The sequence below is a fragment of the Ylistrum balloti genome, unplaced genomic scaffold (genome assembly GCF_031769215.1).
Source record: "Ylistrum balloti isolate Yb309-2 unplaced genomic scaffold, AGI_CSIRO_Ybal_v1 Utg370738, whole genome shotgun sequence".
Taxonomy (NCBI): Eukaryota; Metazoa; Mollusca; class Bivalvia; order Pectinida; family Pectinidae; genus Ylistrum; species Ylistrum balloti.
This window is the reverse complement of record NW_026782435.1, coordinates 15,124-37,893: the sequence shown is the minus strand read 5'-3', so window position 1 is coordinate 37,893 and position 22,770 is coordinate 15,124. Positions and strand designations below refer to the sequence as shown.

The 22,770-nt window shown below is 35.3% G+C and overlaps 3 protein-coding genes across 3 annotated transcripts in view; 2 read left to right on the top strand and 1 right to left on the bottom strand.

Moving 5' to 3' along the window:
- LOC132557893 (atrial natriuretic peptide receptor 2-like) overlaps positions 1 to 13,144 on the top strand; it is a 30,920-nt gene extending 17,776 nt beyond the window's left edge. Inside the window, exons 7-24 of the mRNA XM_060222418.1 lie at positions 316 to 451; positions 698 to 907; positions 5,435 to 5,519; positions 6,627 to 6,777; positions 7,054 to 7,134; positions 7,370 to 7,447; positions 8,028 to 8,132; positions 8,398 to 8,469; positions 8,728 to 8,893; positions 9,065 to 9,217; positions 9,463 to 9,640; positions 9,774 to 9,914; positions 10,083 to 10,206; positions 10,358 to 10,426; positions 10,800 to 11,073; positions 11,546 to 11,640; positions 12,397 to 12,473; positions 12,733 to 13,144. Coding sequence (XP_060078401.1) covers positions 316 to 451; positions 698 to 907; positions 5,435 to 5,519; positions 6,627 to 6,777; positions 7,054 to 7,134; positions 7,370 to 7,447; positions 8,028 to 8,132; positions 8,398 to 8,469; positions 8,728 to 8,893; positions 9,065 to 9,217; positions 9,463 to 9,640; positions 9,774 to 9,914; positions 10,083 to 10,206; positions 10,358 to 10,426; positions 10,800 to 11,073; positions 11,546 to 11,640; positions 12,397 to 12,473; positions 12,733 to 13,144 — 2,607 coding nt within the window. The remainder of the gene's footprint in view (positions 1 to 315; positions 452 to 697; positions 908 to 5,434; positions 5,520 to 6,626; positions 6,778 to 7,053; positions 7,135 to 7,369; positions 7,448 to 8,027; positions 8,133 to 8,397; positions 8,470 to 8,727; positions 8,894 to 9,064; positions 9,218 to 9,462; positions 9,641 to 9,773; positions 9,915 to 10,082; positions 10,207 to 10,357; positions 10,427 to 10,799; positions 11,074 to 11,545; positions 11,641 to 12,396; positions 12,474 to 12,732) is intronic.
- Positions 13,145 to 15,862: 2,718 nt separating this feature from the next.
- Positions 15,863 to 17,388, top strand: LOC132557904 (P2X purinoceptor 7-like). Its single transcript, XM_060222429.1, has 3 exons — positions 15,863 to 16,185; positions 16,616 to 16,831; positions 17,174 to 17,388. The coding sequence occupies exons 1-3, from the start codon at positions 15,944 to 15,946 to the stop codon at positions 17,331 to 17,333; spliced, it is 618 nt and encodes a 205-aa protein (XP_060078412.1). The 5' UTR covers positions 15,863 to 15,943; the 3' UTR covers positions 17,334 to 17,388.
- LOC132557902 (uncharacterized) lies at positions 17,379 to 22,737 on the bottom strand. The gene is made up of 10 exons (XM_060222427.1): positions 22,390 to 22,737; positions 21,974 to 22,129; positions 21,409 to 21,511; positions 20,923 to 21,148; positions 20,079 to 20,616; positions 19,597 to 19,783; positions 19,065 to 19,322; positions 18,566 to 18,737; positions 18,098 to 18,246; positions 17,379 to 17,862 (listed from the first exon to the last, which is right to left on the bottom strand). The coding sequence occupies exons 1-10, from the start codon at positions 22,546 to 22,548 to the stop codon at positions 17,690 to 17,692; spliced, it is 2,121 nt and encodes a 706-aa protein (XP_060078410.1). The 5' UTR covers positions 22,549 to 22,737; the 3' UTR covers positions 17,379 to 17,689.
- Positions 22,738 to 22,770: the final 33 nt, after the last annotated feature.

Sequence of the window (22,770 nt, the reverse complement as noted above, 5' to 3'; positions counted from 1 at the left end):
GAGTAAATGCTTATTAAGTTAGTAGGCATAGTGTCTGACAAAATACGGGGCCCTCGTGGATGTTTGTCAATATTCTAGTGTATCTGGGTGTGATTCATGTTTTCGAGATCGGTTTTCATATATTATGCATCTTGTTAATCTAGTTCATAAAACTACATTATTTCATGTAATTTATAGCATAAATCCAGTAATGATGCGTTGGAAATCAGTAATCCGATAAAGACATGAACAGCCAATTCTAATATATGACATATAAGATTATATATTACTCTGCCTTGTATGACTTGTTTTAATTCGCCCGATATTCCGTCTCAGATTGATGACTTTGTGCTGTATCTATATGACGCTACTGTGATGTTTGCTACGTATTACAATACCACTAGGCAGGCGAAGGCTAACGCGACTGGTCTAGATATTGTTAACGACATCAAAAGAATGTCCAGTTACGTTGGTGAGTTATGAAATACGTATGACCTGTTAAGATACATAAACATGTAGCAAATGGATTAAAGATAATAATCTATGTATTTTTATACAATACTAGTGATGTAATCAATTGCTAAAATGTGTAACAGAAAATAAAGACAGACAGTTATATATAACAAAAAGCCTTTGCATCATTTAACATGGCATAAAACGTTATGTCTTTCTGTTGTATAGCCATACATTGTCATGTTACTGAACGGCTTTTATACAGGAAAATCAGGATATTTTAAGATACTGAGTAAGGGCCAGGCAATGCGGGAGTTTGGGATATACCATTATCAAAATCAAAAGTACGAAACAGTGGCGTTGGTGAAAAATGGGATATTTACATCGTACATGAGTGTTTCATGGCCAAAAGGACACCAACCCAAGGACACGCTTCCAAAAATGTGTAGCTCGGACTCCAGCTGTGACAATACAGGTATATATTGAAATGTATATATGGTTATGTCGGCTTTCCTTATTATTTTTTTTTTCATTTTGTTTTTCTGCATATAAATATACGGGTAATATGGCATTGATGAACAATGTTTAAAACGGGAAACAAAGTCGACGAATACAGGTAAAGGTATGGGCGAAGAACAAATGAAACTAAATCTATATGACAGTGGGTATTGAACAAGTAGCCGAGAAATAGCTGACAGAGCCAAAGCTGTTAATAATTCAAGGTAAGTGCTGCATTGGAGAGAGAGCAAAAAAATGTGCAGAAAATATAATTGCAAAGGTTTCGAATTTTTTCAAACAAGAGACATCCGTCGAGACGTCAATTATTTGTCAGTTTGACGCTACATCGATTTCAAGACGCATGTGTAAGATCTATATATGGACTTGGGTAATGTATCTATACTTTGTTCTGTATTGTTTATTTCATTGTTTTAGTTTGTCTCGCCCTCTATTCGCTTTGATTCTGATTGGTTATTGTCTACTTTCGCAAACACATTTTGGAATGTCAGTCTGGCTTTCAACCTTTATGTGTATGTTTCTAAATATGTATGTATAATTTCAACCTTTTGGGATGTTTAATTTCCACATTGATATCAACATGGATATTTTATTGATCAGGACGTGTTTTTAGATAATCACAAGGTCCCAGTTCACTCTAAAGAAAGTTCCAGTCAGCCATCCATTAGATGCATTCCAGAATAATGAGGTTGTTGCCCTTTAATGAGCAGAATACTAATTAATATAATTTCAGTCTTACACCAAACTTTGTAGTAGCTATATATACGGTTATGGTATTATGATATGGGTTGAATAGGAGTCTTAACACCAACGAACCGGGTCAAAGTATAACCAAAAGAACGATTGAAAGGGAAATTGAGTATAAATTCACGCCTACCAATGGAAACATTAAGGTGACGCTAGGTCAAATCCTTATACAGTTGGTCAAGTTTTCAAAGTGAGAGCCGGGATAGCTACAACGTTCCCGCTAGGCCACCATTCACAAAACCGATGGATTGTTGACATTAGCAAAGTAATGATTATTCTACAACATGAGTGTATGGATTTGTTCTCATTTAAAACGATGCAATCAGGTACGCTGCTAATAAGGTTTGAATTGTCATTAATCTCAGTCTTTACACTGATTGTGTTTTCACGAGACACATAACCCCGTTACTGTGGCAACCCTTTTACCAGTTTCTTAGTTTAAGTCTATATAATGATGTACATAAGTCCGGGTCGTTAGTACCGGTAGTACCAGTACGCACAGGCCTGCAGGAAACCTCGTCGTAAAACGTAGCCAGGTTACACCTTATATAGAGACATCACTGTAAATACGCCCTAGCTTGGCATAAATCGAATCGGTGCAGTGTTCATAAAACACAATTCCAGGCTTGATTTTTTCCTGATAAAATCGAATTACTGGTAAAGGATGGAAATCCACGTCGATATTCAAGTCAGAGGTGATTTTTTCATCGACAATAGCGATTTGAATGTTTAAAATAATCTATTTTAGGATTTTGCAGAATGATGTTGAATTATTACGTTCCTGAATTCTAGGACAGTATTACAGGGCCCAGCCTATAAATGAACAGGGTAAAGTTATGATACATTATGATGCAAAGTCGTGAACACAGGGACTGTAGATACACATTGATATCCTGACCACCCATTTTCCTACACAAAAAGCAACTAAGTCATCCTTCAGTGGGATACCAATACAGTCTTAGAGATATTGGTCGATCATCTGGCAGAATAACTACCGTCCAAATTTGGAGATTATTTGCCGTCCGTAAGCATTACACCTTTCCATTTTAGTAGCAAATGACTATTACCAGCAGGGTGTATTCTCTCTAGTCTATGTAGGCATGAGAATAAATGCCAAGAGGATTCTAGTCCAATTCGGAAGATCAAATAAAGGACATTCGTCTCCAAGGACTTTACTTAAACTTCCGAACGACGTTTATGGTCGCCAAGGTGATCTCATTGAAATGTTTTATTTCTTTGTACGACATGAAGCTGGACGTATCGTATTTGATGCTCATTAGTTTGTCTGTTGGTTCCGTTGTTATACACCTTGTCCTCATTTGAGAGCGTAACATTACTTACTTGGATTGACTAAGGTTTACATGGCGGGTGTCGTCGATGAAGTGGAAGACGCTTATACACTTCCGGAACACCTGGTCTTATTATCCTTGTACTGTTTTAGGTGTCTCAATGTTCATTCTTTCTTTTCTTCCTATTTGCCCTAGTTTTATTTGAGTTTGAATTATGATAATGTCGCCATGTTGGTATTTTCTTGATGTTTTTGTCGAATCGGGAGGCAGACATGATCAACCATGATCTTTGCATAACCATCTGATATTTAGAGACTCATACCTAGACACAAATAAATTTAACATAATACAAATAGAAGACAGTATAATATCTGCTCCTGTTTGGTTATTAATATTTTTGTTAATTACTTTACATCTGCATGGAAGTCTAACATGTAGTATGTTGGTATTTCTGTTTGTATAACATGTAGTATGTTGGTATTTCTGTTTGTATAACATGTAGTATGATGGTATTCCTGTTTTATAACATGTAGTATGTTGGTATTTCTGTTTGTATAACATGTAGTATGTTGGTATTCCTGTTTGTATAACATATAGTATGTTGGTATTTCTGTTTGTATAACATGTAGTATGTTGGTATTTCTGTTTGTATAACATGTAGTATGTTGGTATTCCTGTTTATAACACGTAGTATGATGGTATTCCTGTTTAATAACATGTAGTATGTTGGTATTCCTGTTTGTATAACATGTAGTATGTTGGTATTCCTGTTTGTATAACATGTAGTATGTTGATATTCCTGTTTGTATAACATGTAGTATGTTGGTATTCATGTTTATAACACGTAGTATGATGGTATTCCTGTTTTATAACATGTAGTATGTTGGTATTCTTGTTTATAACACGTAGTATGTTGGTATTCCTGTTTGTATAACACGTAGTATGTTGGTATTCCTGTTTTATAACATGTAGTATGTTGGTATTCCAGTTTGTGATCAGTTACTCCCCAAGGTAAGGCACAGGGTCTTTTTATAACTAAGCATCTCCATGATAGGTCACGAAAGGTTAAATTCATTTCATTGGCCGATTCATTTGAGCTCAACTCACTCAATGGAATATACATTCAGGAATCATACGGGTTTCGTCAGCTCTCTATAATGTAGACCATTATATAATAGATACATGTTAATTGGTAATGAATGAATCGTGAGTATAAGGACAAACTCGTGGAGGTTATGACTCAATACCAAACATGCAAGGTAAGTGGCATGGGAACAAACGTTTTAGCATGTAAACTGTTGTCTAAATCTTTATGTGTGTGTAGTGAATTTCGTGGAAGTTCCTTAACAGCAGAGTATTCGAATAGCTTACGTCGATAACCAACAACATTCTTCTGGGCCCGTATTCATGAACCATTCTCATGCACAAGCATAGATTTTGTGCACTAGCAAACGTTTTTATTATTCACCTAAATCATAAAAAATAATACAAATGTCAAATATAAGCATGGAATATAACTTTGACTTGAAGTCCTTTAAATTTTGTAAAAATCTTTGGCAAAATCAGTCTTATTTATTCATTTTTAACTTAAACAAGACATAAGTCTTGGGCACAAAATTCATGCTTGAGCGTGAGAACGGTTTCATGAACAGGACCCTGGTGGTTTTCTGATTTCTCTTTCGTTTTCAGCAGTCTGTAAGGATGTGACATTTTCACGTTTGAAATGATTGCTTGTTGATGAGGAAGTAAATTAATGATCTTTTGTACATGAATATATACTACAGTAAATTCTCTTATAACTCTTCCTCTAATTTCTAATAGACATAACACCTTCCTAATCAAATAACAAATAAAATATTTACACAGAAACTACTGATTTTATCGTTATTATGTAACAAATTATATCATATATCCCATTTGAAACAATAGATTGTTTACTCTGTCTGTGTTTTGTTAGATAAATCGGTGAAGTACTGCATGTGATGTCCTAGTGATAAAGGTCCATGTCTTCCGTTTTATTTACAATGTATCATATCAATCATTTCAACTTGATATTTAGTTTATCATTCGTGGTTAAAATTTACAATTTCAGCCATTGTAAAAAAGATACACAAGTCAATTACACATTTTGATACAAATTTATAATAACATAAAGACGAGCCAAAAATAAACCAACGTGTTTCATACAGCTGTTTAGTCAATCATCGATATACACAATTTATATGTTTTTATTCACATGATTTTTAAGTTTCTGTCTCAAGGACTGCGCAATGCGATGGACACTATATATACGACACCAAAAGTATATATCTTGTATGTATTCTATGTATTTGATTCTTTGATGTCAATATTTATATCGTGTGATTATCACATGCAATCATTCTGGAAAATATTTAACAGTATAACAATATGTTGATGTTAAACTGTTTTTTGTTTATTTTTTTTCTCAGATAATACGGCTGCTATTGTCGCAGGTGTGTGTACAGGAACAGTTCTTATCATTGGAGCAATTCTTTTCCTTTTCGTCCTTTACAGGTGAATTAAAGTTTTAAACGTATTCAACCAGTTTTGGACGTATTCAATAAGTATTTGACGTATTCAATAAGTATTTGACGTATTCAATACGTTTTGGACGTATTCAACCAGTTTTGGACGTATTCAATCAGTTTAGGAGGTATTCAAACAGTTTTGGACGTACACAAAGGACACAACAATATTGCTGATTTTATGGAAACCCTAAAACTGATCACATTTGTTTTACTAACCCTTGCTGTCTGGCGAATTCAACCATAGTAAAAACCACATATCTTTATATTTAATAGTTTAACCAATTCGTTTTTACAATCAAACTCTACCAAAGAAGAATTGAACATTATGTGATACAACAGTCTTGCATGTGTCACCGTGCGTCATTTTTCTTGGAACTGATCAAAGCAGATTGCATTTATTTAAGTTTAACTAGTTTGTGTAAAATGTCTGTAAGTATCCTAGAAATACAAGCATGCTTCTACTATCAGAATGAATCTTGAAGATAGTGATAAAGTTACAAAAATATTGCTTAGACAACCATTGCAGTGAAATACAATTAATTTTTACAGACAAGCATTCTATACAGAAAATTACTTCCTATCTACATAAAAGAAATATCTTCAAAGAAACGCGGTAACCTTGAACATTTTAGCAATATCAATAAAATGTTGAAAGAACTCATTTTGCAGCAGAGAACGTTTGTTGCGTGCAGCAGCCTGTACAGTGTTCTCTCTAACAGCTAGAAAGCTGGCGTTTTCATTGTAAAATACTGTCTGCTGTGTGGTTTTATGTGAGTCCTCCATCTCGTCTATTGTCCCTAATGAATATGTACAGTAACGCAACATATCAGATGTGTTAAATGTTACACTCTTATTCTGATAATTCCTGAAATCAACAAATAGGTTGTCGTTTTACAATGATTTTAGGTATTACAATATCACACCCTCTTAAAATGTCATTCATGCTGTCAATTGTAATATTAGATTACTACATTTCCTCTTGGGATTATATTCGATACGTATACAAAGCTAATTTGAATTAGTACCATCCTCTGACGAAATGGAGGCCCCGCTGTCAGACAATACCAAATAATTGTATTTCACTTTCATCTAGGAAAAAGAGATTCGAAAAAGAACTCATGGGGATGTTATGGAAAGTAAACGAAAATGACGTCAAAATGCGGAAGGCCCGTCCTGGTAATGGCACAACTGCCCCCTCCAATGGTGAACCGGAAGTCCAGCACAAGAAAAAGCTCGTGCGAATGGTAAGATGTACAAACATGGCAGAATCATGATTCTGAGGTATTCGTGCCAGGATCTCATATTTAGAATCGGAAATTGCTTGGTCAACATATATTTACTTGGCAGGTGTCTTAAAAAATAGAAAAAAAAACTTCCAGAACATTTAGTTATATGATCCGTGTATTTGTTTCGTGAGAGATATCTTCTGTCGTTTTATGAAAAATCCGACTAAAAGTTTAGCACAATTAGATACTACACCGTTTCAAAGCGTGATGTTTTTGTGTGGCATAAATTTGCAGGAAACAAGAGGTACCCTGGGCTTCGGATCATCTTGCAGTTTGGACAAAAATCTTCTGTATGCACCAATAGGAAACTATAAGGTAAATAGCTGACTGTATTCCGATACCCTTATGTAAAAAGTGTTGAGATCACTGTCATAGTGAAGTGGCACAATACTTCAACTATACCGTGTTAGTATCTATTTAGAAATTACACAATATATCAATGTGTTAGGATCTCCATGCTAAGTCACACATCATCATCAACGTTCATTGTAAAATTAATAGATATATATTTGCATTGATGACATTCTGTATTGTTGTTTGCAATCTGAAGGGATCAGTGGTAGCGGTGAAAAACATACAACGTAGATCTATCAGGTTGAGTCGGGATGTGCTGCGCGATCTGAAAACTGTGAGTACAAGTATATCTTTTAGTTATAAACCCTTTATAGAAACTGATCTCAGTGATCGTTAAGACATATTCCTATAGACAGTAGGGGTTTATTTAGAGGTGCCATACAGTACTAGATATCCCTATATGTACTGGGTGTTTATAGACAGTGATGATTTATTGACAGGTAATAGTTTATTTTCTATATTTTCGAAAATTGATTCAAACCGCGAAAAAATATAAAAATAACAACCATCCATGTAATGACATCTGAATACAGATTAAAACAAACAACCGTGTATACACTGTATATATATGTACACTATTTACAGGTGAACGTTTACACTAGTAATATATATTACCAGATTACTATTAATAGCAATTGGCTTTTTTGACATGTTCAAGTGGTCATTATTGACAGGTTGATTTTATAGACAGGTTGTCTTTTAGCAATTGGCTTTTCTTTACACGTATTATTCTCACGATCAACACCGATGAACTCAACTACTGCCATTGGTATTGATATTGCGATGGCATTCAATTGAATCCTTGTGGAGACCTTAACATGTCTTTGACGCAAACTTTCGTTAATGCCCCACAGCTACGGGAGTTACAACACGACAACCTTAATGCTTTTGTTGGTGCTAGCCTCGAGGCACAGAACACCTATATACTTACACGGTATTGTTCCAAGGGCAGTCTCCAGGTAAGGAACAGCTGTGATATCATATAACATATATCGGTATCACACTCCGTGAATAACATTTTCATTGCTTGGCCTGTATTTTGCTCTACACTATTTTTTTTCATTGTAAATGAAAATCCTAGAACATTGTTTATATTAAACACTTCTACAATATATCTTCTGGACGTCGTTTATTTCAGACAATGTTTTTGTACATTGTCTTAAATTGCTAATTGAAATTATAGATTTGCACTGATATTCATTATATGTACCCTTAATTTTCAAGGACGTACTGGAAAACGATGATATAAAGGTCGACTGGATGTTCAAAATGTCTTTCTCTTTAGATTTAGCAAAGGTAAGGCAACGCTTCTTATACGATGTTACAACGATATAAAACACTACAGTCAATCATTGTTCTTCTCACTGAATTGATCTGTTACGGCGCGCTGTTCATTCAAATAGGTACAACGTATATACAACGGTTTCACAAAGGATTGAAAACTAATTTTAAAGAACATATCCCTTAAGTACGTCCAGTTTCCATGCTACTGATACAAACGTCTCTCCCAAATGTGGCAATTCTGCTAATTTGTGTTGTTGTATATACATGTAGGGTATGGAGTTCCTTCACAAGAGTCCACTAAGATCACATGGCAACCTAAAGTCGACCAATTGTGTGATTGACAGTCGGTGGGTACTAAAGATCACAGACTATGGCGCAATTACCAACCAGCCAGAGGAACCAGACCAGGAGGAGGGCGAATCAGAGTACTATAACAGTAAGCACCGCACCACAATTAATAGTTAAGTCTCTTTTAAACGGATGCATAGGCAGGTATACATTTGCAACAAAGATTCAGTTTTTCAAAGAAACATTCACCGAATGTTAATTGACCCGTCAGAACACAATAGATATATTTTTAAAAGCTTTGTTATCAATACTATTACAGAATTGCTGTGGACATCGCCAGAGTTGCTACGATTACAGAAGCGACCGCCAAAAGGCTCACAGAAAGGAGATGTGTTTAGCTATGGCATCATACTACAGGAGGTATTCCTGAGAGTGTCGCCATACTTCTACAATCGGGCTTCTAAGCCAAAAGGTAGCGTCGTATACGACATCACTTTAAAAGTGTATATATGTCTTTTATCGACATGCAAGTCTGGTTTTGTCCTCGTCCATTGCAATGTTTTAATACTGACTTTCAGGAAGTATTTTGTTAAGTAAAACTTTTTAAGTAAAAATGTTAAAATATCCATCAGAGGACTACCGTTTGTGAAAGTTCTGTTCATCGAACACCTCATTTCTTCTCAATATTAGAGTTAGATATATAATTTATTATTTCAGAAATTGTAAACAGGGTTCGTTATAATGAAACGCCTCCATATCGACCTAATATTCCCGATGACAGCAATCTGCCAGACAAAGCCGTAAGTCTGATGACGCTGTGTTGGCACGAACACCCGGAAAGTAGACCGGACTTCCAGCATGTCAGAAAGAGGCTCATAGATTTAAATGGGGGAAAGTATGTTTATGTAATACCTTTTTACTTTATCGTTTCGATAATGCTAAAGCGTCACTGTTTTGCTTAACTGTTCAGCATATAAGCATTTGTTCCATGTTGTCCTTGTATGCTGATACTGTGATATATAATGCAGGAAGATGAATATCATGGATAACATGATCCACTTGTTGGAGGCTTACAGCAATAATCTAGAGGAGCTGGTCACAAGCCGAACCGAGGAACTGGCCCTGGAAAAGCAGAAGACGGACAAACTTCTTTACAATATGCTTCCACCGTACGTTAAGTATAGCGTAATTCCACTTGGGGTGGTACTCCTTCGTTATATTTCACTAATCAAATCAATTAATTTCAAACAAGGAAGAAGTCCATGTACTTTTGGTATACGCTTAATTAGGTTTTTACGCTTTGTCAATTAAAATACTGTGCACATTCGATGTTTCAGAATGGTAGCCGAGCAACTGAAGAGGGGAGAGTCTGTCCGCCCGGAGACATTTGATGACGTGTCCATCTTTTTTTCCGATATTGTGGGCTTCACAACCATTGCAAGCAGCAGTGAACCGTTACAGGTGCGATCTACAGTAACACTTGAATACATATTGTCAAAAGATGTTGCTATCTGCAGTAACACTTGTATACATATTGTCTAAAGATGTTTTTTTTTACTTCAATGTAAATGCAGAGTGTGTCAACATGTTTTAGCTTGTAATTTTTTTTCAGGTTGTTGACCTTCTCAATGATCTTTATACTACGTTTGATGGTATCATTGCAATGCACGATGTTTATAAGGTAGGTTCCACAAAAGACATTTCAATATGCAAATATAGGTACTCTGAAAAAATGCAGTCGAATCTCCTTATCCCGAACTCTTCTAACTCGAAGACCCCGTTTAAGTATTTCGTCTGTCCCGGACAAATGTGATAAGACTAGTAGAAAATGTATAGTTTGACTAAAAGGATCCGCAGGGTAACAAATATTATTATATATCTTAATGTTTCCGCTTGCATTCGAATTCGGGACGTCCGGTTTGCTACTCTGACGCTCAACCGATCGAGTTAAAGAGAAGTTCCCCCAGTGGTAGGTTGCGGTGTTTTATCACGTTTCCAAACTTGCCATTTATTTAAAACATAAATAACCTCTAACTCTATTTGATTCAATAAAGGTAGAGACTATTGGGGACGCGTACATGTGTGTAAGCGGCCTTCCTAGAAAGAACGGAAGACGACACGCAGGAGAAATCGCCAACATGGCACTAGACCTACTTAGTGCGGTGACTAACTTCCAGATCCGACACATGCCAGAGGGAAAATTGCAGTTACGGATAGGATTGCACACCGGCGGGTGTGCTGCAGGGGTGGTGGGTTCCATTATGCCAAGATATTGCCTCTTTGGGGACACTGTAAACATGGCATCAAGGATGGAGTCAACAGGAAAAGGTAGGAATTTTTTAAGTAATAGCAATTGACAGACTATCACTTGACGCGATGATTGGTATCATTGCAACAACCTCGAAAGTTTGACTATATCTAACAAGATTTCAATGGTTAAGTATGAGTGTAAATGCAAAAGAGGAACACTGGGTGTCACTACGGGGGCTCGTGAAATCAGAACTTGTGTATCATTGTTGTGTCCTCTACGTGAAGATTGAAGATGTCGGATGTTTCATTCATTATCAATAACTACATGTGTTTGTGAGTGTATGTCGCACACAGTTTATATAAGATATATATCCTATAGTGGAGAGTGTATCAACATACCAGTGTATATCATACGTAAACGTCATCAAATCAAATATTAACTCTCATCCAAAAGTTCAGACACGGTTAACATATCCGCGTGCGTGGACGTCTTGTTGTAAATACATATATCATAGAGTTAACTACCAAACAATTTTATGTTCTCTTGTAGCTCTGCATATCCACATCAGTTCATCTATGAACAAGGTTCTGGAGGATTTGAAGTGGGGTTTCATCACCATAGAGAGAGGAATCATTGAGGTCAAGGTCAGTGAAAATGTCGATGCTCATTCATAAAACAGGAAAGGCGTCGTTTGATTTAATCAATACTCTAGAAGATTATTCAAAAGACACAAGAAAATTACACCTTCAAATATAAATTAAGAGTTAGATACTGCATCATACATCATCTAAGACTTGTCAGTGATGCCCAGGGCCTTAACTTTGAAGCCTAGGCGTCGACTGAGGAAAATCGAAAGTAATCGAAAGAAAAAACAACACCTGGACATTTTTTTTTAAATCGAGATTTTCAAAGTCAAGTACGTGTTTATAAAATTTCAAATTGGCAATTTATATTATACATTTATATAAAGAGATTGTAGGACAGACACAAGAGGAAAACACTTTTCTATGTAAATTTTAAGTTATATGTAGTATAGTCAAATAATGAAGAAATTGCATCATAAAGCTGTTTCTTCCTTCTACGGTATTTCAATGACGTTAAAGACCTAAATTTTTGAAAGCTTTCATGCGACTGATGAAAATCAGAATTGGTTGAAAGGAATGTAAAATGTCATATGGAGAGGTGCTCGCACAATTCAATAAATTTCATAAATTTCAATATTGCTTGATTTTAAAAGAATCTCAAATGAGTGTATACATTCTTCACTTCCACACTATTCAAATGAATTAAAAGATGGAATGAAGGTTATGGTAAACCTCTGAGATCAATGTTCACCAGCATTGTCTACCACCTTCAGTGTTGAGATACATTGTAATGTGGATGCGGTTATTGTCATTCAGGGTAAAGGCCTACAGAAGACATACTGGCTGATTGGGAAAAGGCGTTACAACAGACCGCTCCCACAGGAAATGTTAGAGTGAGTATGCTAGTGTTTTGATAATCATCAGTAAAATTTATCCTCTCTCTAAAGCAATACCAGACTTAATACACCAACAAGATTAGCTTTCTATTGAATGTTGTGAAAAGATCAATATCTTGTATGCCCTTTTCCGAACATGAAGTGTTTGACATGTTTTTATTCTGTTTCAAAGACTTACGCAACAAACAAATCATCTACGATGTATTAGGATTAGAATAGGTATAGTATAGTTCTATATTTCTTCTTTGTTCTGTAGTCTACAGACCAAATACCAGGATGCCTTGGCGACCGGGCGGGCAGTGTCTCCAACGGAGTCCCATATTTCAGCTGGGGAGCATAGTGATAGTATGTATGGACGAGCCTTTAGAAAGACATCCATAGCCATAAGCTTCCTGTCTTCGCTCAGTCATGACGCATTTTCAAACAGGTCGACATCGGAAGTAACAGTTGGAGACCTCGCGTTATCATGTGATAGTTTACGAGAACGCCGTCCAAGCAATGACACACTACTTTCAACAGATTCTACACTGTCTCCATCCTCGCCGGAAATGACGTTTAAAGGAGACGCCACAGCTCCGAAGTCTCCTGATTCATTATTTCCCGATAGTGCACAAGCACCAAGGACGAGAAAAATGACGTTTGATATACCGAAAATTGAAATTTCGTGAGATTTTGAAAATCAAAATCATTTATGCAACTTGACAATTTGTGGCAATCAAAAAGACTGTAAATATGTAAATAGTGGAAGTATAAACTTTATACAACGACCCTTGTCTTCCTGTGTACATAGAACATGACCAATTAACATTTGTCAGGTGTCTGAAAGATCATTTCAGTGACTACACTTGAATCACTTGATTACCATAAGCAAAGTCCCTACTATACCCATTTCAGTTAATGCAATCTATTTGTCCTTCGATAATTGGTCTTTCTTTTATGGCTGATTACTTGGCACGTCTTCCATTTGTCACTATCACTGTTTATATATGTAACTGTTGTTTCTGTGGCGAGATATAAACCATATGAATTCTACTTTGTTGCGATAGAATGAGTGTGTACTTTTTCTCTATTCTGGATAACCTTACATCGTTCGACTGCGTGAATCGTTAGTTGATGTATATTTAGAGATCTATGCAGTCTATTGCTGCTGTTGGGAATGTCTATATAGTACAAAATGTGAAACCACTCACATCGGAATCGGTTTCTCAGTTTTAAAATCAATGAAACAAATTACATATACATATTAGAACAGCACATACATTTCATCAATCAGTCAGTGAAATGTGTAACAATAACTCTAACCTAGCTTTCGCGACTCCTTATAAACATACATTATATACATTCATGTGCGAACCTTCATTCGACATTGATAATTTAAGTAAGTCAAACTTGACTCGTAAAATATTGTTTTAATTGCGCTGGTTAAACAATGTTCCACCTTGATACTTTGCACCAATCTAATTAATATCCCGTGTTTCTTGTTTTTGTTTTAACTTTGAAATACAATATATACATTGACGAGATAAGTCTAACCAATTAATCGTACTTTGAACAACTGGGCCGACGGAAGTGAGGAATGACATATTATAAGTGAAACGTGATATTGATTGAAAACACGTGAGCGAGAGTAGAACTGAAGATATTGCTAATGTCCAACAACTATTACATATAAATGAGAACGTCTTTCATTCATTATTTCCAATTTTCCTTACATTCCTTTATGGACATAAAGTGTTGGTGATATCGATAATAAAGTTTAAATCCTTACAACATCGTCCTCATTATTAATAAACACCTGTCATGCTGTTTAATTAGTACCCTTTCTTAAAACATCGTAAAAATTATATTGAAACGACAGAACTTGGTTATTAACAACATGAAGTGTAACAATGTTTCTTTTCCAACTCGTTTAACAACATATTTTGCACAGAAAAACTAAAACAAGATTTCTATAAATTTACAACAATAAGAATACCTGTAATTTTATTCATGATTATAATCCCCCGTTATCCTGGGCCACTTCATAAGACATCACAATGCTGAAAATTTTCGAGAAAAGATTTGCTATCGATGCATAGTTTTTTCTCAGAAAAGTAGCGTAAAGTTGAATGTGATTTTTATATACTAAACACCAAATTACAATTAATGATGACAAGACGAAAGTATACACATTGAAAATATGCATTTGTCTATCTTTTATCTAAAAAAAGAACATACGTCAATGGGAATGATAGGTAAACTGACAGATCTTTCTCCCCAATGTCTTATATGAATACTTATACGCTACAGAACAAATTCCTAGTCTATTTAATCTTCGTCGAGCTCAACAATACTGTAAATTGAACAGGATCATGTCACAAGCTTTATGCGTTTATTATGCAATCATTATTCCTCTCTGTATGATCCTTCATTATATATTGTAAAACCGAATAAATCCTTAATATGGCCACATTCCTTTAGTTGAAAAATGAAACGTATTCATAAAAGGAGGAAAAACGTTATCTCGTTTTATTGCAAAACCAAAACAAATCCAAACAAAAGAAAAAAAATAGAATTAGATACAGAAGAACATAATCATGAACTAAACTCTATCATGCTAATTTAACGTTCACAAAATTGATGTTGTAAGTTATTTTTAGAGAATCAGAGGATCCTTATGATGGCGTAATTGTAATACAAATTATTTAGCAAGTGTCAAAAATTATCAAAATATTAATATTGACTTCGTATAAGTTATTCATGGAGTTTATAGGCATACACTTACATCATCAATGAATGGTTTGGAATTTATTCTCTGGTTGTATCGTAATTACAGTGCTTATTTACAAACAAAGTAGATATGTCTGGAAGGGTTTGTATTGGTTGTTAATTATTCACAGTTTCCCTTTGTAGTATTAATTACTGAAGGCTTACTGACTGGATGTAAATGATTTATCTACTTTTATACACAAATTATCTAAAGAGACCGCAGTGAGTATATTACTTTTTAATGTTTACCAACTTGATGTGAATCAATGAACTACATATTTAAACGAAGCGAGTTATTTGGTTTATTTTCTGCCTAATTTACAATTTATCTAATTTGTGTACCTTTTAAAAAAAATTATTACATGGTTGAAAGTTATTTAGCTTTTTTTTACTAGATATTTTACTTAATCACAAATACCACTAAAATTACACCTATTACACATTTAAAAAAAACATTTGCACCAAAAGCCATACAAACATTAAAGTGTACCTAGATTACGGTATAGTATTAATTAATATTAATTATGTTTCCTTTCTTATTAAAAAAATCGGAAACCCGGTCAAAATTTGTCGCTTAGTTTTTGAGATATTTGTCGTTAAATTCACCGTTCGGAACCGGTTTGCACCTGTCGATGGAGGCTAATTAACACACTTCCCAACTTCCGGTTAACAGACCGGAAAATCCCGTGACGTCACAAGGGTAGCGCTTGGTCTAAGAAATGATAATGTCGGACAGTGATAACAGCGAGTGCGAGTGGTTCGAAGACTCAAACAATTCGGAAGAATGCAGCCTGAATTTAAGCTTTGAATCTTCTGATTACGACACGGAGGTTATAGAGAGACAAGCTGGTATTCAACCATACCAATTTGAACCCGAGGTAGATGGTGAAAGCAGTCCATCTTCACCTGCGTCGTCTACACGTAGCGATGATAATGCTGATCGCCTGGGATCCTTAGACTGGTATGTTCAGAGATGTTAGCTTTCACGTATGATTATTTTTTTTCCAGGAATTTTCCCTTTTCAAAATGCATCGTGCATGTTAACAAATGCGGATTTTCAGGATTTTTTCTCCACTTGCTCAACCTCACAAGTCCGACTTTGTCGAGATAATAACAGCCAATGCCTTTTTTTTGCATTTACAATTATTTGACTTTTACATAATACCCACCCCTAAATATTTTGTGTTACATAAATTAATGTGCATAGCATTTCTTTTTACAAAGGAGAACATTTCCTGGAAACAAAGTGTATTCTTTTGCTATGTCAAATGGTACTGGTATGTACTATAAAGTGTTGAATAGAAAACTTCTAACAAGACATTTTAAAGGTATTTTCACACCAACATACTAGTGAATTATGTATAAAACACAGAAAATTTTATATGTTACAGGTGTCTTTGCGGTAACTGCAGTCTTATGCCTACCATTGAGGAGTGCAGGTGCTGTAGTGAGATACACAGTGTACTGAACACAAAAGACGACATACCAGGGATACAGTGCATAACAGACCATCCTGGATTTGGGCCAGTCTGTTTGGATATTTATGTGCTGAGAACATCTTATTTCCAGTACAGACAACTTCATGGAGAGATACCAGAATGCCCTGAGTAAGTTATGATGTTTATCTACAGCATCAAATTTATTATTATAAAACTTGAAACATAATAAAATAATTCATTTGTTAAGAAGATATTTTAAAAATGATGTTACAAACTTGTCTATCAAGTTACAGGTCTAAAATACTGCAAAAGAACCAATAACCAGACAAGATAAAATAGATTTTCAATAATAAGTCAACATTTCTGAAAATCTGGTTTGGAATTGTTACACATATGTATTGTAGAGTTACTTGTGTTTACCATAATTCACTAGTGCTTGCATCCTCCGCAGATTAATGGCAAACTTGGCATTAACAATGATTACAGAATATATTGTTCTTGTTTTATCAGGAGATACCGCTATACAGCATACAGACAATTTGTGAGATGGTGTTGGGGGTACTTGGGAAAAAGCATAAGAGTGCCATTACCTGCGTGTGCTGTGAAGATTATTAGAGAAACATTTCCTGCACCAAATGGAAATTTTAAAGGTTTTAATTTTGTGCATTAAAAATATGTGTTGAAAACATTGAAAGAATGACATGAAACAATAAAATTATAATTGATATCTGATTGTTGTTTTTTATTCATATATACACTTGAAACTGTAATAGGATCTGTAAGTCTCGTCATGTGACCTACTAGAACATACCACTTAACTTGAACAATCATAACTATGAAAACGGAGGATTACCAGTAGGTACGTTTTTAAAAACTCCTTGGGAAATGTGCATTTTGTCGAAATTGAAAATACTTTTCTTCTATAAGACTACTACCTAAAACGTCAGTTGGTACACAGAAGTAAAGTAAAACAGACTTGCAGACCATATTAAAAAACAGATGAAAATTCATGTACATGTATGTATTTTAAATGTTCATGTTAAATCTTGATTCCATCAATGCGACAGCTTCCATTTTTACAGGTCTGACAAAATCACTACAGAGTGGTGGGGGTTGGTCTTTAAGTAGCATATCCTCCACTTGCATCGTACTTTTTTCTGCCACTTGTAGCACTTCTGCCATCAGTTCATGTACATAGTCTGTAAGATAAAAAGTACATATACAAGTACACTGGTTTTATTATTTTTTCCAATCACTATTACACAAAATCTGACACTATTGCTAGTAAAGACTTTAAATGTTTTGTATACATGGACATATTTTCCTGCAACTAAAATGCAAGTTGTTAATTGAAGAATCATGTACTGCAATATATAGAATACTGAACCTAACCTAAAATATTGAACTCGTCTTCATATGCAACATAATACTTACCAAATGTTTGTTTTGTTTTGACTTTTCTGACAGTGTATCCACCTTTCTTCTGTTTAGGGTAGATTATCTTAAACATTTTCTCCCCAGCAGATGTCATGGCTTGTTCTCTTCTCACATTTTCATTGTGGTGAAGTGCAGCTAGAATCACCCTATTCAAAGAGATGCAACAATATTTAAACTTTCCTGATTAAGTATCATCAATATCTTAAGAATTAAGACTGGCTGCCTAAATCTTTTACATACTCATTTTAACATATCTTACATCTAGCTACAACACTAAATCTCTTTTAACATTGCAATATTCACCACAGGAGTTTTGAGACAGGTAGACTACTAGTGAATAATGATATTTCCAAAACCTGTTGATGATGTTAGATCTTGAGACAGATATACATATACGATCAACTTGTCTGTACAAATTGATGTCTAAAGAAATAATAGTCTTATGAGAATCATGTGATCATATACCTGCACAACATTCCATTGAATGAAAAGCCATGCATTTTAGGGGCAAACTGGTTAACTGTTGAGTGGTACCCTTCTAGTTCTGAAGTTTGGTGATGTGTTGATAGCATGGGAATGTCCTTTTTCATTTGTGGTGATGTCAACATCAGTTCTAGCTTCTCCATTACTTTACTCTCTGAAAAGTGAAAGTGAGGATTTCAAATGATGAAGTAAAAATATAATATGGGATCATAAGGAATTTAGAACACGAATATTAATTCCATGCTAAGAACAAGAAACTAAAGATACCATTTTCCTGGATGTGCTTTTCATTCAGGTGAAAAATGTCATTGCTAAAGAAATTAGGCACTTAAAATGTTTTTAAGCAAGTGATAAATGTCATTCGTAATTTAGTTATGATTTGAATTATTGATACGTCACCAATTTCGAACCAAATGAATAAGTAAGCAAGTTAAAGGTAGGATACACAATAATTGAGTCAATGCCATAACAGGAAAAATACCTGGTTTTATCCATTTCTTCTTCCTTTCCTGTGTTCTCAAGTCATCATGCAGACAGCAAGGAAACAGATCACCATGACCATCATGGATATTTTGGACATGGTTTACTACAGAAACCCACTTCTGGTACATCAAAGCGCCATCTGCTGAGGGCGTTGATGCAGGAACCCAGTATAAGTGATTGGTTAAACTTTTTATCCAGCTTTCAAGTTCACCACAATCTCTTTCTTTTGACAGTGCCAACAACTTCTTCTTCAAACCTAAAGAATATTTCATATGCATTTTAATACAAAACCTATTATATTTTAACATAAAAAATTATTCTATACTTTAAATTGAGTTGTGTGTTCATACATTTAATTCCATTTGATATTTATTTAGTCCTTAGGACATGGTCTACAAAGTATCTGAAGTAAAGCCCTTAGCAAAACAAAACAAACTGAAATCAAACTATTTACTACGGTGACTGTTAATACTGATTGGGCTTCTTGTTTTGTTTATGCTAAACACAAACACTTAAAGAAAATGCAATACCTTTTGCAACATGCCATACATCAACGCAGTGATTGGTCTCTGTCATGTTCTCCCTCACCCACTTTCTGATCTGGACATGTCGGTCGGTGACTAGGGTATCTATGTTGATCCCATGGCGTTTTAGATTGTCCACGCTCCGTATTAACCCTTCCTTTTCCATGTTGACACTATGTTTGACTTCATTGCTCTGAAATTGATCAAAATCTTAACATTACACAATGTACCAAAATTAACATAACTCATGTTCTGGAAAGTACATGTAGATTGTAGATATATATATATATATATATATTGAAATTGTTTCTGTATGTATTCATGACCACATTTTCTATCAGCAGTTTCTACATATAAATTTACATAAAATTAACGGGGGCCACAGTCGTCCAGTGGTTAAGCCTGGTCTCAGAAATTGTGGAATATATAATGAGTGGATTTTTTTTTTTTTTTTTTTTTTTTAAATTTTTACGATTAGAAATACCAACCTGAACTAACTGTATATCTACGACTGTCCCTCTGTCCAAATCCATCAGTGAATAACTGCAAAACTTAGCACAGTGTCCGGGGGTATCGCATCGACCATCTCCTCCTATACAAATGTCATTGTCACTTTCGCACATTTCTGCAAAATATTGCACTTGTTTTTCTGTCCACATCCTTAGAATTGTAGGCTGTAAATAATGTCGCTGATGCTTGAAAAACGTGTCATGGCATATTACCGGGATGTCCATAAAGTTAAAAATTCTTAGAGTCTTTGAGGGCAACGATCCAGAAAATAAAATGCTGGCAGACAGCTGGACATTTCCTCTTGGAAGGGATCCCACCATTGACTGGCTTCTCCATTTAAAGGTCCTACCACACATGTCACATTCTTGATGCACACAACACATGGTACCGATCATTCGTGTCACTTCTCCTTGGCATGGTGATAAACAGTGTCTACATTTATCAAAAAGTTCAAGCAGTTTGCTTTCTTCAATTATGAGGAGTCTGTCTCTGCTCTGTCCACTGTGTAGCACATCTCTGCAATACATAAATGTTCATGACATTCTACATACATAATTGCCATAATATGAATGAGGGCACTATGACATGATATTATTATAGAGAAATGATATAAGCAAGACTGAGGTTAGGGTTCTATTCCATCTTGGGACAACACCGTTAGATCAAAGTGCCATCCAAAAAGGCAATGCAATGATGTTTTAGCACACAATGGATTGATATGACTGAGAAAGCATGCCATATCAAAGTCCCGAAACACAAGCCAGAAAGTATCAAAATAAATTATTTTTCTCTGCAAAATGTCAGACATGTTACAACACATACTCATTTTCTTCCATATCTAACTCTGTGTCCGAGTCGTCTGGACCAGAATCCGGATGATAGGAGTCGTCTAGATCTTTACTGTTGGTCTTGAAAAGGTCTAGATGATCTTCGTACTCACTATCACTTTCCAAGTTGGTTTCTTCATCTTTCTCCACCACTGGCTTTAGAAGATTACATTGAACTTCTGCATGTCTCACCTTTGGTCTTGGAGCATGAGTTTGACATCCTATAAGATAAAACAAAATCACAATGCATTAATGCAAGTAAAAATGTCTTGTGATTTATTCAAATATTGAATGAATGGAATAGTAATTTTAAAATGTTGTAATTAGGACAAGTACTTAAAACAGTTTACAGCTGTATTGTACCAACTGGTAATACTCTATTTTTTCATACAGTTATGACTTTTCAAAATGTCACAATCTTGCAGGTCACATGACGAGACTTACAGACCCTATTGACATGCATAAGCAGGTTACAATTTACCTTTCTCCACTGCATTGGGGGCCACTTGTATCCTGACCGTTTTCCTCTTGGGTGGTTTCAGGGAGAGCTGCGTGCCACAGGTTTTTGTCTTTGATGGTGTTTCCTGTAATAGAAACTTTTCTTGTACACGGTAGTTATGATGTACATTAACAGTTGAACCTCCATAACCTATGTATATGTAAGGTGGGAAAAAAAGTATGTTCCTTGACCAACCTTACAAGAGCCCAACAGATGCCCATGGCGATGTTTGACACACAAGATCAGAGACCATTTCACTATTTATGTTGTTTGAAACATGTAGTTTGCTGTGACATATGGAACATTCTGTACATAAAGTTTGGAGTTCCTACATATATGTAAAACAGTGTTGTAAATATGGTGCGGACAAAGAAAAACTATAAAGGGCAATAACTGTAAATCTGGTTTTATACATAACTTTTATAAGAGCAACAACCTTGACTTTTACAGTGCATGTGTGAAAACCTGAATTAAAAGTTTAGGGTCGGTATGGTGACAGTAAACTCGCATATAATTTTTTTGGCCTTATGAGTATCATTTTTAGTACCTTGAAATTGCAGGAGAAATAATCATGGTCATTTCTTGTCTGTACATGTTCCTCTGGCAATTCCATAACCTCATCACTGGCTGAAACATCAGGATCTTCCTCCACCTGAGTGTCTGTGGATACCGTGGAACTCTCTTTCAAACATTGCTCGACTATCTATAAAAAAAAATCAAATTTATCATACAAATAATGTACATGTAGTCACAGTGTAGCTGTTTAATACGTACATTTAAGTTAAAACTGAAGATACCTCGCATACACTGAAACATTTACTGGGAAAAGGTTTATTAAATGCTAAATAGGAGTATTGTCCACTAAGGAAGGCTGCATTACTCATTACCTTTTCTACTCAGATACTACTATAACTTATATGATATACATAGGCCCTAGATCTTCATGTATTATGTAATAATTACCCTTCTGTTCTCTCTTTTTGCGAAAGCAGTCCGTGGTCTTTTGACAGGCGTTTCCTCTACGTTGGTGCAGCCTTTGTTAATCGTTGGCACAGCATCTTTTATTAGCGTTTTCTTTTTCGGTGGTGTACGTCCCATTGATTGAAGAAATCTGTACTGCATCGGGTAGCAGTCCTCACCGAAATGTTCCGAACACAAAACTGAATGTTTTGTTGGCCCGTCCCACAAATCCCTTTTCCTCCGCACAAATGCAGTCCAAACTTTGCATATTTCCGGTCTGTCTAATGGGAAAAAATGAAGTGAAACACCGTCTAAAGTGGTGTTTCCACATCCATACGCTACACATCTCTTCCCACGTGAACGTTTGTTGGTCAACCTGAATGT